The sequence below is a fragment of the Oryctolagus cuniculus genome, chromosome 4, assembly GCF_964237555.1.
Source record: "Oryctolagus cuniculus chromosome 4, mOryCun1.1, whole genome shotgun sequence".
NCBI lineage: Eukaryota > Metazoa > Chordata > Mammalia > Lagomorpha > Leporidae > Oryctolagus > Oryctolagus cuniculus.
In genome coordinates, this window is record NC_091435.1 from 151,750,654 (window position 1) to 151,765,321 (window position 14,668).

Genomic DNA, 14,668 nt, shown 5'->3' on the forward strand with positions numbered 1-14,668 from the left:
CTTCAGGGGCACTGTGCTGGGTTACCATGAGAACAATCACAGGTAGCCCACTGTTTCACCTCCGTCTTCACAAAGATACACACACACACATGCATGTTCATGTGCACACATAAGAACAACCACACACACATGCATGCTCACATGTGCACATGCATGAGAACAACCACATAGAGCCCACTCTGACTTCATGAAGACACATATGCACAAATGTTCACATGTACACACACAAGACCAGCCACACATGAGTGTGTGCACATGAAAGCCACACATCCATGCAAGTTCATGTGTGCAAACATGAGAACAACACACACATGCACATGAGAATAACCACGTATAGCCCACTCTGGCTTCATGAAGGCACACAAGTTCACATGTACACACACAAGACCAGCCACACACAAGTGTGCACATGAAAGTCACACATACATGCATGTTAATATGTGTGCACACATAAGAACAACCACACACGTGGGCACATGTGCACGCACATGAGAACAACTACATATAGCCCACTGTTTCACCTCTGACTTCACAAAGATACACACACATGCATGTTCATGTGCACACACATGAGAACAAACTCATATAGCCTTTCACCTCCAGCTTCATGAAGACACACTCATACATGCATGTTCACATGTGCACACACATGAGACCAACCACATATGAGTGTGTGCACGTGAGAACCACACATACATGCATGTTAATATGTGCACGCACATGAGAACAACACACATGTCCATGTGTGCATGCACATGAGAACAACTACATACAGCCCACTCTTTCACCTCTGACTTCACAAAGACACACCCATCCATGGGCACACACCGCATACTCGAAGCAGCTGAGCCAAAAGAAAAATCATTTTGAGCTCACATTCTAAGATCAAAATCAAAATGGAACAACGAGCAAGTCCATTGCAGGAATTCCGCCAACAGCAGTTTTCACCACTGCACTCCTACCACTTCCAGATGAAATGCAGCTCACGGGGGGCCAGCTGCCCTGTGGCAGCCTGGGAGGCAGAGGCCGGGGGGCTCTGAGTGCACCGGGTTCCTTGTCCCTCCTGTCCACACCCGGCCTTTGGTGGAGTGCCTACTTCAAACACCACCCTTGTGTGCTGGCATCCCCCGGGACCTTCAGGTCCTCCCCCCTTGGCTGTCACACACCCCCAAACCAGCCACCGAGAGTCACCTCTTCCTGCTGCTCCTCGTCTTCTCCGTCTTAGTGGATGGCAGCTCTTTGCTCCCAACTGATCCAACCAAAAGCTAGAACTTGCCCTTGGGTCTTCTCTTTCCCTCATGCCCGACGTCAGCTCATCAGCGAGTCCTGTAGGGTCTCCCTTAAAGCGTGTCCTGACATGGCTCACCACTCACCTCCTCCCCCAATACCACCCAGCTCTGAGCTGTCTTGGCTGGTCTTCCTGCTCCACTGTGGCTAATCTCAGCCCAGCAGTCAGGGTGACCTGGGCCAAACCCAAGCCCGACTGTGTGTCCTCCCACTCAGAGGAAAATCAAAGCCCCTTCAATGTTCCAGGGACGTCCTGCGTGGCCCCTCTGTCTCTCCCTTAGTCTCTCACATGCTGCACGCTGCCAGCTCTGTTTCCGGTGCCAAGCCGGCTCTCGCCTCAAAAGCTTCCCCTCGCTGTTCTCTGTGACCTGCACACTCCTCCCAGGTTAGCTGCGGGACCTGTCGCTCACAATCGCTAGCTCTTTCCTGACAGCATCCCCAACTCAGCGCCAATTTCCACCCCCACCCCCATCTCTACCTAATGTTTTCCTCCTAGTGCTTTTCACCCTCTGGTCTGGCATCCATATATGTTCAATGTTTATCTATGTATTTTCAGTTTATTTGAAAGGCAGAGCAAGGGAGAGATCTCCCATTCTCTGGTTCACTTCCCAAATGCCCACAATAGCCAAAGCTGGGCTGGGCTGAAGCCAGGAGCCTGGAACTCCATCCAGTTGTCCCACGTGCCTGTCAAGGACCCAAGTACTTGGACCACCACCTGCTGCCTCCCCAGGCTCTGTAATAGCAGGAAGCTGGAATCAGAAGCGAAGCTGAGACTCAAACTTAGGCACTCTGGTATGGGATGCAGGCATCCCAAGCCATGTCTTAACTCCTGGCCAGATGTTTTAATGAGTTCTCTGTTCCCCCACTAGAAGGGAAGTTCCCCAAGGTGCACATTTTTTGCCTATTTTCTTCACCTCTCTTGTTTCAGTCCCCAGCACAGTTTTAGCACATAGCAGATGCTCACTAAATGTGGGTTGGTTGACTAAAGGGAGCTGGTACACAGTAGGCAGGCCATTGATGCTGCGGGAGCGGAAATGCTTTGCAAGTGCATCTTTCCCAGAGCTTCATGTCCAGGACAGCATCTGTGGTCCCCAGCAAGAGACAGAGAGTCTATTCCAGCTTGGCAGGTCACCTATGGGAGGCTGAGGATACAGAGAGACCGCTGGTTCCGCCGCGTCTCACATGCAGCCTTTTTGGACCACGAGGAAATAGACTGCTCTTTCCTGCTCCTTTGGGTACTAAATGAATTCTTCCTCCAAACGAGATTCAGTTCCGAACTCCTGGGCTGTTCCTGTTGTGATCTGGTTCCAGCAGGGACGCCACCGGGCTGTGTGAAGAAGCAGCCTGGGAACAGTGAGGGCATTAGGACCAGGAGCGAGGCTTGGCTTGGCTCGGGCTGCGTCTGGCACAGGGCTCAGGGCTGAGCGGAGCATGTGTGAAAGGAAATCAGGCGCTGCCTGCCGGCTTCGCATCTGTTGATCTGACCCGACTTGAGGCGTCCAAAGGAGGATGGCCGTCGGCCGCTGCTGGACGGGGACTCCACGGCTCCCCCGGACGTCTGCCCATCCTCGTAGAGAGCGAAAGGCACCCATGGGACCATGCACCTGAGCAGCGCAGAGTCATCATTGTTCTCCCAAAGAGAATAGCAGGGCGACAGGAGAACGGGCAGTTGCATGTGAAATCCCCGTGCGTGGGTTTTCAGGAAGCAATTACAGAAATCAGCCAGAGAGCCTTGGGTGGGACTTGGGTCCTGGGGCTTTCTGATTGCGGGTGCAAACAGGTCCCACACACGGCAGCTGGCCAACGCCAGGTGGGGGGAAAGGAGCAGGGTGAGAGACTGGCAAAAACCCTCCAGGTGGAACAAGCAACTGGAAAACCGCTGAAAGCTGCAAAGAGTCCAGAGAGGGGCAAGACCGTGAACTTGAACATGACCTGTTGCACTTGGCAAGTCCTAGCACCATGCTGCTGAGAAAGCGGTACCGGCCAGGGCCTCGCCAGCGACTCCAGTTCCTCCTGCTGCTCCCGGTGCTGGGCTGCATGCTGGTGATGGCAGCCATGCTGCACCCTCCCACGCACACCGCCCGCCACCCTGGCACGGCCCCGGCCAGCCAGCGCAGCCTGGATGCTGGGGACCGCCTGCACTTCGGGGACTCCCAGGAGTGGGTGCTGGAGGCTGAGGCCGAGGGTGAAGAGTATGGCCCCCTGGAGGGGCTGCCGCCCTTGATCTCCCTGCGGGAGGATGAGCTGCTGGTGGCCGTGGCCTCCCCCAGGGCCAGAAGGAACCAGAGCCGCGGCAGGAGAGGGGGCACCTACCGGCTCATCAAGCAGCCTCGAAGGAGGCAGGACGAGGGAGCCCCAGACAGAGACTGGGGGGCCGAGGAGGAGGACGTGGAGGTGTCTGAAGAAGAGGCCCTGAGCCCACTGGGCCTGGACCCACGTGGCCTCAGCGAGGCCCTCAGCGAGCGCCTGCCCCTGCAGAGGGCCCTGCCCGAGGCCCGGCACCCGCTGTAAGTAACGCCCTCGCCTTCCCTTGCCCAGCGTGCGGGGCAGGGACGCGCACTTCCGGAGTCTCCTCCGTGTGCAGGTGGGATCCAGGGCTGTGTACTGAAGGAGCCCCCGGGGGACGAACCGCTGTCCTAGGGAGGGGAAAGTGAGCCACTGCAACTCCTTCCTCCTCACCACCCGTCCCCTGTGTCTGCGCCCTCTGGGGTTATCTCTGGCGTTATCTGCATAGCGCAGGGGGAGGGCGGAGCGTGCATCCCCCCCACCATGCCCCGCTCCAAGGCTGCTTCCAGCGCCTCTGAGCATCTTTGCGTAGTGGGATGGTTGTTTGTGTTTGCTTTTACTTTGGTGCAAAATAACAGGTGAAGTGTGTGTGGACTTTGCCACGGACCCGGGTGGAATGGAAGAGTTGCTCGGGCGCTGACTTGCGAAGCCCTTAGGACTCTGTAGGATGGGTGCCGGTCTCAGGAGTGTGCAGACGAGGCAGAGAGAGGCCGAGTGGCTTGCCCACAGTCGCAGAGCTAGTAGACACCAGAGCAGGAGATGCAGTCAGGCATTTGAGCTGGAGTAAGCCGGAAGCACCACCTTGTGCTACCTAGTCCAGCGGTCCCAGGGGAGTGCTCCAGGGCCCAGGAGCTCAGCTCCTGTGCCTAGGTAGCTGGTGGCCTCGCCGTCACCCTGGCGGGGGTGGCTGCTGACCAGTGCACAGGGACTGATGCAGCTGGTGAGTGGAACCATCGAGGTCCCTCCCCTGTAAGTCGCTGCTCTTCCCAGAGCAGTTTCCTGGAAAGCATACACATCCCGTACCCCTCGGGGTCAGAGGACACGAGGAGACGTGTGGGACAGCAGCTGGGAGCAGGGCCACATCCTCCTCGGGCCCCCTGCCCTGGTCAGCCCTCAGCCCAGATCTCCAGGGCAGGCAAAGGCAGGCTCAGCAGCCGGGAGCCCACGCCTCCCCACACTGCGTGCTGCGTGCCCTGGGGCCCTTGCCCACCTGTCCTGTCTCAGCTCTAGCTCCCGCCCATTCGTCTGCACCCTGGAGTTTGAGCTCAGTGCACTCATGGCCAGTGAAGCTAACTGGTCAGGGATGTGGCTGTTTCCCTTGCCATGCTGTGAGCCCCAGGGAGGGTGGGGACTGAGTGTGGACAGCACAGCAGTTACAGAAATGATCGCTGAGTGAGTGGGCATGTGCTGTTCAAACTTCTCACCCACTCTGCCATTGCCTTAGAGCCAGCGTGAATATCCTCATTTTACAAACGAGAAACATCGCCTCAAACAAGGAGGTCCACAAGGACGTGTGTGTGTGACTGTGTGTGTCTGCGTAGTACACACGCACATCCGTGGGTGCATTGTGTCTGTGTGTTTGTGCAGGTGTGTGTAGTGTAAGTACTGCACGCTGTGTGAGCACTGTTGTGTAGGTATTAAATAGATACTGTGCATTCTTGTTGTCTGTGGTACAGTGTGTAATGCCTGTGTGCCTGCTGCCTGTGTATGTTGTGTATGAGGTGTGAGTGTGTAGGTATTAATGGTGTGATGTTTTGTCATGTGTGCACATGTGTTGGTGTTGGTATGCATGCATATATCATGTATGTGGTGCATGTGTGTGTTGCAATGTGTTCTTTGCATGTTTGCAGGGTGCACATGTGCATATGTGTTGTATTGTGACTGTTGTGTAGGCATGCTCTGCTTGTGTGGACTGGGTGAATATCATGTGTTCCACGTGTGTTAGAAATGCATTGGATGAGTGGGATGTGTGTACTCATGCAAGTGTGTTAGGCATGTGGTATGAAGTGCATGAATGTGTCATGTGTGTTTGACAGAAGTGTGGGTGAATTTTGCTGTGTGTGCTCTGTGCATATGTTTGTGCAGCACGTCTGCGTGTGGAGTATGTTGGTGTGGTGTGATATGCACAGGTACTTGGTTGTCTGGTGCTTGTGTGGCTGTGTATTGGTTGTGAGTGTGTTGAGTGTGTCATGCATGTGGTGTGAGGTGACGTACATGTGTGCAAGTGTGTGGTGCAAGTCTGGGTGTATTTTGTGCCACGTGTGTTCGATGGGAACTCTTCAACAGGTACTTCTTCAGCAGGGGTAATCCACTCGTCTCGGTTTGCCTCCACCCCAGGGGGAGGGGAACAGGAGGCTTGGTCCCCCAGCTTCAGGTTCGCACAGCCACCGGCTCCCTGCGGAGGCTTGCAGCGCCCCCTGCCGGCCGTTCCAGCACGTACAGCCAGTGCAGAGCAGTCCGGGGTGAGGTGGGGGTCCCAGACCTGCCTCCCACCAGCAGGTGGTTGCCAGCCCTCCCCTCCTCCGCACCTTGCCTGAACACCCCAGAGAGGCAGCCGCCACCACCCTCACCTAAGGTGACAGCACTTTCCTCCCATCCCACCCCTTTAAAAATGGGCAGAAACACAACACAGGACAAAAACAGCATATATTAGGCACCTACTGTGTACAGGCCCTGCATTGCTGTTTTCCCATCAGGGCAAGGGGGACACTAGAGCGCTCAGAATCCCTGCCTCCCACTGTAGGACACCACTACCAACCCTTGCTCAGACCTTGAATCCCCGGGCTCAATTCTTACAGCACAACCTCCAGACCAATTCTGAAAGGTGCCTGTTTCCCCTTGCCCAGGACACGGGCCTTCTCTGAGTACCTCTGGGGTCATTGCTGGGCTCAGTTTGAATAGGAGCTAAGCTAGGAAAGTTGCCAATAATGCAAGACCCCAAAAGAAAAATATCCATGTGAAAGGAATCGTAAAAGCGGTCTCTGGCAATGTTTATGGAGCGCTAACTATGTGCTACAGATTCTGCCTCGTGGTGTTCAGGGATTCCCACAACAAGCCTGGTGGGTAGGTTCTGTTTGACAGATGGGAAAGTCGAGGCACAGAAAGGTGGAGGGACCTGGGCTGTCTGACACCAAAGTCTCACCAGACTTTTAAGCTTTCACTTCCCAGGCCAGGGGTTGGGGAAGTCACACGGGCTGCAGGCATTTCAAGTGGTTTCATAGAAGTCTCAGAGGTGCATGGGGAGACTCGTGGGAGGATGCTGATCCCGGCACCTGGGGTGGCCCTGAGGAGCCGGAAGCCAGCTGACGTCTCACCGCGGAGCCCCAGAGGAGCTCAGGTTGGGGTGTAGCACCTGGCACAGTGAAGGGTCCCCAGGCAGCGCTCTGCTGAGTGAGGAAGAAAGACACAGAAAGGGGTGCACAGCGCAACAGCGTCAGGGGCCACTCTGTACAGGGTCGGGTCCGACGCGCAGGGTGGGGATGAAGTGGCTTCCACTCCGCAGGTGCAGCAGAGAGAAGGACTGTGGGGAGTGAGGCCGAGGAGGAGGATTTGCGCAGTGCTCCAAGGCTGCTCCCGAGGTCAGGGCGTGGAAGACGGAGCCTTTCCCGGTTAGCAGATCCTTGGCTCCCGCCCAGCGGGGGCTCCCGCAGGGGCGCCTCCGCCAGCTCCCTCCAGGGTGCAGGTGCGGCTGCACGTCCAGGGACACCGTGAGAAGCTCTCCTCCAGCCACCCTCTTCCTACCCAACTGACTGGCCGGAGCGTGGCTCCTCAAGCTTCCTCTTGCCCGGGGCTCACTCGGGGTCTGCTGAAGTGCAGGGGCCACAGCAGGGGCAGCACACTGGCTGCAGCTTTGTTGCCAGGCAGGGGTCGCTGTTGCAATGCACAGGCTCTGTCCAGTTCCCCGCAGTAGGTGGTAGAGCCACCCCAGGATGACTGCCCACTGCTTTGGGCCAGGACAGCCCAAGAGACCGCAAAGCAGCGCAGGGTCAGCCAGCAGGAGCATCCATACATCTGGGGGTGGGTAATGACATGCAAGACAGCCAGGGGACCAGGGCAGGGGGCGGTGGTACAGGGACAGGCTGGAGCTCAGTCCTCCCCACCCCTCCGCCCAGGACGGGGTACGCAGCCCAGCACGGACAGGACGAGCCTGCTCCACTTGGGCCCCACTCTCCAAGCCACAAGCCACAAGCCACAAAGGTACAAGCCCCCAGCTTGCAGCCCATCCTTCCATGGGGTTGCAGTGTAGACAGAGCTGAGCAGCACGCCGGGAGAGGGTCGTGTCCTCACAGTAGCCCATGAGGTAGGGTCCCGCTCTCTACTTTGGGACAAACCCAGGTGGCCATGAGATTGGATTGGAGGTGGTAGCCCACACCTGTGTCTCTCCATCTCTGGGGAGGGGTCGGGGGGAAATCACTGGTGTTTTTTACCCCAGAGCCCTCATCGTGTGGTCCCAGACTTGCAGCATTTCAAGTCCCACTCAGACCCACTGGATAAAAACTCTTGGGTGATTCACGTTCGTGTAGGAGCTGCAGAAGCCCTACCAAGGCCAGGGGTTTGCTTGATGTTCCACCTGACCACACGTTGGAGAGCCTGCGGATCACCATCAACCAGGACCACGGGAATCCCACCCCCACCCCGGCCCCCTCTCGCAGTGATTCCACGGTGCAGCCAGGCCCAACAGGTGAACAGGAACCGAGACGCTCAGATAGCTTGGGCTGAGGGGCTACGGCAGGTTTCCACGGGGAGGAAAAGAGGGGCAGGGAACCTTCCAGACAAGGCTGGGGGAAGTGGGCAGGCAGGAAGCTCTCTGTCAGTAGGACTTTGGGGGACTTGGCCTTCCCAGCATCCCTCAGCACCTGGTGGCCAGGCACCTGCTCAAGTATCCTGCCCTTCTGTCCCCAACCTTCTCTTTTTCTTTCTTTCTTTTTTTTTTTTTTTGTAAAGATTTATTTATTTATTTGAAAGTCAGAGTTACACAGAAAGAAGGAGAGGGAGAGAGAGAGAGAGAGAGAGAGGTCTTCCAACCGCTGGTTCACTCCCCAATTGGCTGCAACGGCTGTAGCTGCACCAATCCAAAGCCAGGAGCCAGGATTTTCTTTCGGGTCTCCCACGTGGGTGCAGGGGCCCAAGGGCTTAGGCCATCTTCTACTGCTTTCCCAGACCACAGCAGAGAGCTGGATTGGAAGTGGAGCAGGGGCCAGCACTGTGGTGCAGTAGGTTAATCCTCTGCCTGTGGTGCCAGCACCCGTGTGGGTGCCGGTTCTAGTCCCGACTGCCCCTCTTTCAACCCAGCTCTCTGCTGTGGCCTGGGCAAGCAGGCCAGGAGCCAGGAGCTTCCACGGACAGAGAGGGATAGGCAGGGGGCGGCAGGCTCAGCGCTCCCTGCAGCTCCCTCGACCTCCTCTCCCAGCCCTAAGCTCCATTCTGGGGAGGGCTCAGCGCCAGGCTGCGGCCCAGCCCTAGCAGCCCCGGGCCTGGCCTGCAGGTTGCAGCCCCGGAGATGCACCTGCCCACTCCTGTTGCAGGCGAGCCTGCTGCACTCAGAGCTTCTCTTGGGGACTAGGAACGGGCTGTGGGGTAGCACTCGCTGTCAGTGCTGAGAGGCAGCCTCTGTGCTGCTGGGAACAGGAACAACGGCGTCTTTCTTTGTCCACCGAACAAACATTTACTTAACAACCATTAGAAGGAAGAAGGTGATTGGCCGGCGCCGTGGTGCAGCGGGTTAGGTCGCCATCTGCATCCCATAGAAGTACCGGTTTGAGTCCCAGCTGCTCCACTTCCAATCCAGCTCCTTGCCAGTGCACCTGGAAAAGCAGCGGAAGATGGCCCAAGTGTTTGGGCCCCTGCACCCATGTGAGAGACCCAGGTGAGGCTCCTGGCTGCTGGCTTTGGCCTGTCCCAGCTCTGGCCATTTGGGGAATAAACCAGCAGGTGAAAGATCTCTGTCTCTCCTCTCTCTCTGTCTCTCCATCTCTCTGTGACGTTTTCAAATAAATAAATAAATCTTAAAACAAAAAAAAAAAAAGAAAAGAAAAGAAAAAGTAGGTTAGCAAGGCTCAGCCTCAACCCACGGAGCTTGGGGAATTTGCTACGGAATGCAGACAAGAAACCAGGCTTTTAGGTCTGTGGGCTTAGCACCAAGCCGGGAGCCTCTGCTGATTGGGTAGGAGCTGGGAGCCAGTAACCCCCAAACATCTGTAGAATCCTCTGTCCTCTGGCCAGTCGAGGGGAGGGTAGAGGGAGCCTGGGTGCTTCAGCCAGGCCATCCGGCCCAAGGTGATGACTCACTGTCTTCCAAACAGCATCCAAATGTGTTTTCCAAGTTCATGGGGGATGCTGGCCCTGCATGACGACACAGCATGTCTGCACACATGTGCCTTCGCTCCTCTGATCTTGCAATGGGAACTAGAAAGCTGGTGTGGATTGAAAGGCCCATCGGCCAGGGCTACCCCTCTTAATCCAGGCTGCACCCCTGCACTGGGGAAGGGTGACAGCATAAGTGTTGGCTCAGTAGGGGCTGTAAACGGCAGGGTCAGGATTCAGATCTGGGCTGATTTGACTCCAAAGCCTTAGGGTCTTTGTTGGCACTTAGAAGATGGGCAGGCGAGGTCAGGGGTGTGGGCTCCTGGACACTTACCGAGTGAATACAGCAAATACACCCTGAGATAGGGAAATACTCACTAGGCACAAAGAGAGCAGACTCATTATTTAATAATAAAAATATGCCTTTCTTCCCAGCCCTCTGTGTAGGAGGGGCTGGCGAGTTGGGGCGATCACACCTTTACAATGTCCCAAAGCCTTTGCTTCACACTGCCTCGATGCGTGCCTCAGCAGTGCCCTGGTGCCGTGTGGTGGGGGTCGTGTGCACCCCACCCCAGCACAGAGCACCGGGGGTTCAGAGCAGTAGAGCCCCCGACCCCTTGCTTGGATCACCCAGCTACCATATTCTCTCGAGGATCTGAAGTGGCTTAGAAGCTACAGCCCAAGAGAGGGGCTTGCTATTACTGTGATTTGTGGTCAGGATCAGGGGAGGTGCACTTGTCTTTGAGAGTGTCCCTCCTTCGGTTCCCCCCCCAGACCTCGGCAGAGGCTGTGACACCTGCCAGGACCACTGATCCCCACCCGCACGCGTTCTCTTCTTGAATGTTTCCTCTGGGCACTCGGTATGCTGTTGAATCATGACCTGGTCATCTGTTTAATGGGCTACAAACTCCACAACATTACGGACTAGCTTAGTTTGCATCCCCTTACATAGCAGGTCCTAAGACAAGAAATTGCCTTGCGGATGATCCCAAGGAGGACTGGCAGGTGGGGCCTGGGAGAATGGAGGCAGCTAATGGAAGGTGCATTTTCAAGGCAGTTGCCTCTATGCGCCCTGCTGGGGAGCTGTGAGCTCCCTGTAGAACCAGCATCTCAGCAGAAGCAGCCTCTGCCCCTAGGGGCCAGGGTGCTGGGTGTTAATCCTCAACTCTGTTCAGTCATTGGCTCGGGGCAGCGCTCTGGGTTGTAGGTACAAGTTCATCAAGCAGCTTTTCAGGACTGCTGGTCCCCAGCGAGGTCATCTCTGCAGTGGAAGAAAGCCCCTGACAACCAGAAGTTATAATGCAATGGGCAGGTGCACCCCAGAGTCTGCTCTTTGACCGCATCTATTTAATTCCTCTTCCGATCCTATCCCACGTTAGACTGTCGGTGAATATATGTCCAAGGGTGGAGAGAAGGATCAAAAGTCAAGATCGAAGAGGAAGCCGGGATGAAGACAGACACTCCCACCAAGAATTTTTCCACAGCCCCTGTGGTGACTAAAAAGCCCAGTCCCTTACTCGGAGTTTCCCGGGAGCCAACCCGAGAAAGGAGACATGATGGATGCCATCAGCGTTATGCTCAGGAAGAGGAAACACAGGAGGTCCTGAGAGGTAAAGAAGCCTTTCATGGTACTCTGTCTGCAAAGGGTTCCTGCCAGCGCTCCACGGTGGGGCTGGTGAATTCAGGGCGGGCAGCAGCCTCACCAGAGCACATTCCCTAAAACTGAGTCTGAAGCTGAGGGCACAGCGCCTGGCCTGGCTCCAGATGAGCGAGTGTGGAAGGCAGCCAGGACGGTTACTGCCCCCCTGACTCCCTGGGGCCGGTGCAGCTTGTGCGAAGGAACTCATAGTTTGCCTGTTTCTCCAAAACCCTCCGTCGTCGTCACTCTGTGACACAATCCCGAACATCCTGCCAGCATTTAGTCTGAGTCGGCCGTACGTGCCTCTCTCCGTGCACGCAGTCAAGGCCACTGGGTTTGGAGTCAGACCGAACCTCAGCAGGTAGCTGTGTCACTCACCCTAAATAAGCCCCTTAAGCGCTCTGGGCTCTTACTTCTTCACCTTCAAGATGGAAAGTGTGTCCATTATCCAGTATTGCATGGTATCCAGTATATTAGTGGCTTAAAAAAAAGCCACAGAGAATCCTGACTTCATAAAAACACAAAGCTTGTGCTTCAAAGAATCCCATCATGAAAATGAAAGAACCCAGGAATGAGAGAAAAATACTTGCAGATCTTCTACTCAATAGAGGAGTTGTATTCATGATACATAAAGAACACCTACAACCAAACAAGAAAAAGATGGCTGATTGGAAATCGAGTCAAGGATTTGAACAGATAGGCCTGCAAATAAGGCATGGAAGTGACACGTGGCAGCTAGGAAGGCGGGGCTACCGCAGGCTCCCTCCCCAGACCCCGCCCTTCTGAAGGGACACGGCCCACATTTTTACAAAAGCGAAGCTATCAAAGCCGCTGCTCCAGAAAGCACACCACCGATTAGAAACCTTTGCTCCCGGAGGCCGCCTCCGTGGTGGAGAACACTGCACGGTTAGGCCAGGCTTCGGGGACCTGAGTAGCTCTTCTCATCTTCCTAACTTTGTAGACAAAGCAATCGAGGCCAAGAGAGGCATCCAGGCATGAGAGAGGCGGCATCCAAGAAAGAGTGAGAACGTTGGCTGTGCTCTCCCGGTGAGCAAGGTGGCACTTCTTGAGCACGAACTCATCCAATTCTTCAACAAGTCCATTTTACAGATGAAGAAACTGAGGTCAACTAATGTCCATGCTCCGAAGGGACTTAATGGAGTCAAAAATGGGTGTGAGAGGGGCTGGTGCTGTGGTACAGCAGGTTAAAGCCCTGGCCTGAAGCGCTGGCATCCCGTATGGGTGCTGGTTCTAGTCCTGGCTGCTCCACTTCCATTCCAGCTCTCTGCCATGGCCTAGGAAAGCAGTAGAAGATGGGCCAAGTCCTTGGGCCTCTGCACCCACGTGGGAGACCTTGAAGAAGCTCCTGGCTGCTGGCTTCAGCCTGGCTCAGCCTGGCTCAGCCCTGGCCATTGTGGCCATTGGGGGAGTGAGTCAACGGATGGAAGACCTCTTTCTGTCTCTGTCTCTGTCTCTCTCTTTCCCCTCTTTGTAACTCTGCTTAAAGAAAGGAAGTAGTTCAGGACTCACGCTCTGCCGGGGAGTGGTTGGGCTGCAGTTAATGAAGGCCACCACGAATACGATCCCGAGCGCCCCCCAGTGTCCGTGGCTGACCACGGCCTGCAGAGGGCTGAAGACCCGCTTCGACGCCCTGTTTCTGGTGTGTCTGCCCCGGGCAGGGCCAGGCTGAGCCCGGCCGTCACTCCGCCTCCCTTTCACCTTCACAGGTGCCTGCGGGGGTTGGTAATTCGGGTCCTTGCGATACCCCCCCACCCCAGAAGGGCGGCAGCACCTCCCAACACCCGCGGGAGGCTGAGCTGCCGCAAGTGCGACGCGTTCTCTTTGCAAACCCAAGGAGAGCCGCGGCGCTGGCCGGCGCGGCCTGTGACTGCGGGGCCCGGGGAGCCTGGGAGAGGCGGGTGCGTCTGGCAGCCTGTGGCTCACGGGTCTTTTCCCTGCAGCTGCCTGCAGCCGCCGCCAGGGGGCAGCCTGCCCACGGCCAGCGTCATCCTGTGCTTCCACGACGAGGCCTGGGCCACCCTCCTGAGGACCGTGCACAGCATCCTGGACACCGCGCCCCGGGCCGTCCTGAAGGAGGTCATCCTCGTGGACGACCTCAGCCAGCAAGGTAGCTGTGGGCGTGGCCAAGGGGTGGGGGCTAGGCCAAGCGCCCCACCCAGGGGGCGGAGCTCCAGGTGAGGGATCCCGCGCAAGTAGACAAGCCCCAGGAGGACCGTGGGGGAAGCCACCAAGAGAGAGGCCTGGGTGGAGTGCTGCTCCGCGGAGGGGGGTCTCTCAGTCGCAGTGCAATGAACCTCTAACCGAGACCCGTGCTCAGGTGGTCGCTCTGTGAGCGCCCACAACCTCGCAGACCCCGGGCGAAGGCTCTGCGTGCATCAGCTTTGACAGCATTGCTTAGAGCCGCCCATCACTCTCCAGGCGGGGTTGGCTGCGGAGAGACGTGGTGGCCAGGGGCCTCTGTCTGCCCAGCCTGCTCACGGCGGTGGGTGGCGCCGGCAGGAGGGGCGCACAGGTGCAGCACTGGCCCGGCTGGCCCGTGTAGGTGCTCTCCAAGCCCTGGGCAGAGCCAGGCTCCTCCTGGGAGCACGCCTATGCCCCTTCCCCACCCACGATGACCTTGTCTCTGGGGAAGCGACCGCCTCCCAGCAGCCCCACCTCTGGGTGTCAGGGGCCCTGGCCAGCAACGAAGCCGCTCACCCCGCGCCCACTCTCCCTCTGCCCCTCACCACCAGGCTGGTGGATCAAGAGGGATTGTGATTTATTTGCTGCAGTGTCTTAACCAACCCAGATATTCATCTCTCTTATAGCTCAGGAAGTCCTCTCACCTAGTTTATTTCCACAACAGCTGCCCCTAAGGCTTGCAAGGTGTTTTTAGCTGCTTTGAGCTAAGCTGAGCTCAGAGACGTGGAAGGGGGGAAGAAACACTCAACACAGCCCAGCCACCCACTCACAAATCGATAGATTTGAATAGCTAAGCTAACAGAGGTCCCTCTCTAGAGACTGGCTCCAGGCTGCCAACCTTACCAGAAAAGCCATTACTATGTACTCCATCAGCCCAGCATTCTGCCAGTGAGAAATGCAACAGCCTACAGGCTGCGGATCCCGGGTCCCCATGAGGACCCTGCTGGCCAT

At 56.7% G+C, this 14,668-nt stretch overlaps 1 protein-coding gene across 2 annotated transcripts in view; it reads left to right on the forward strand.

Moving 5' to 3' along the window:
• Positions 1 to 1,849: 1,849 nt before the first annotated feature.
• Positions 1,850 to 14,668, forward strand: part of GALNT15 (polypeptide N-acetylgalactosaminyltransferase 15) — a 30,095-nt gene continuing 17,276 nt past the window's right edge. For both annotated transcript variants that reach the window (XR_011388396.1, XM_008266043.4), the window contains exons 1-2: positions 1,850 to 3,794; positions 13,477 to 13,643. Coding sequence is in view for 1 of the 2 variants with exons in the window: in XM_008266043.4 (XP_008264265.3) it covers positions 3,247 to 3,794; positions 13,477 to 13,643 (715 nt within the window). In the remaining variant the exon portion in view is untranslated. The remainder of the gene's footprint in view (positions 3,795 to 13,476; positions 13,644 to 14,668) is intronic.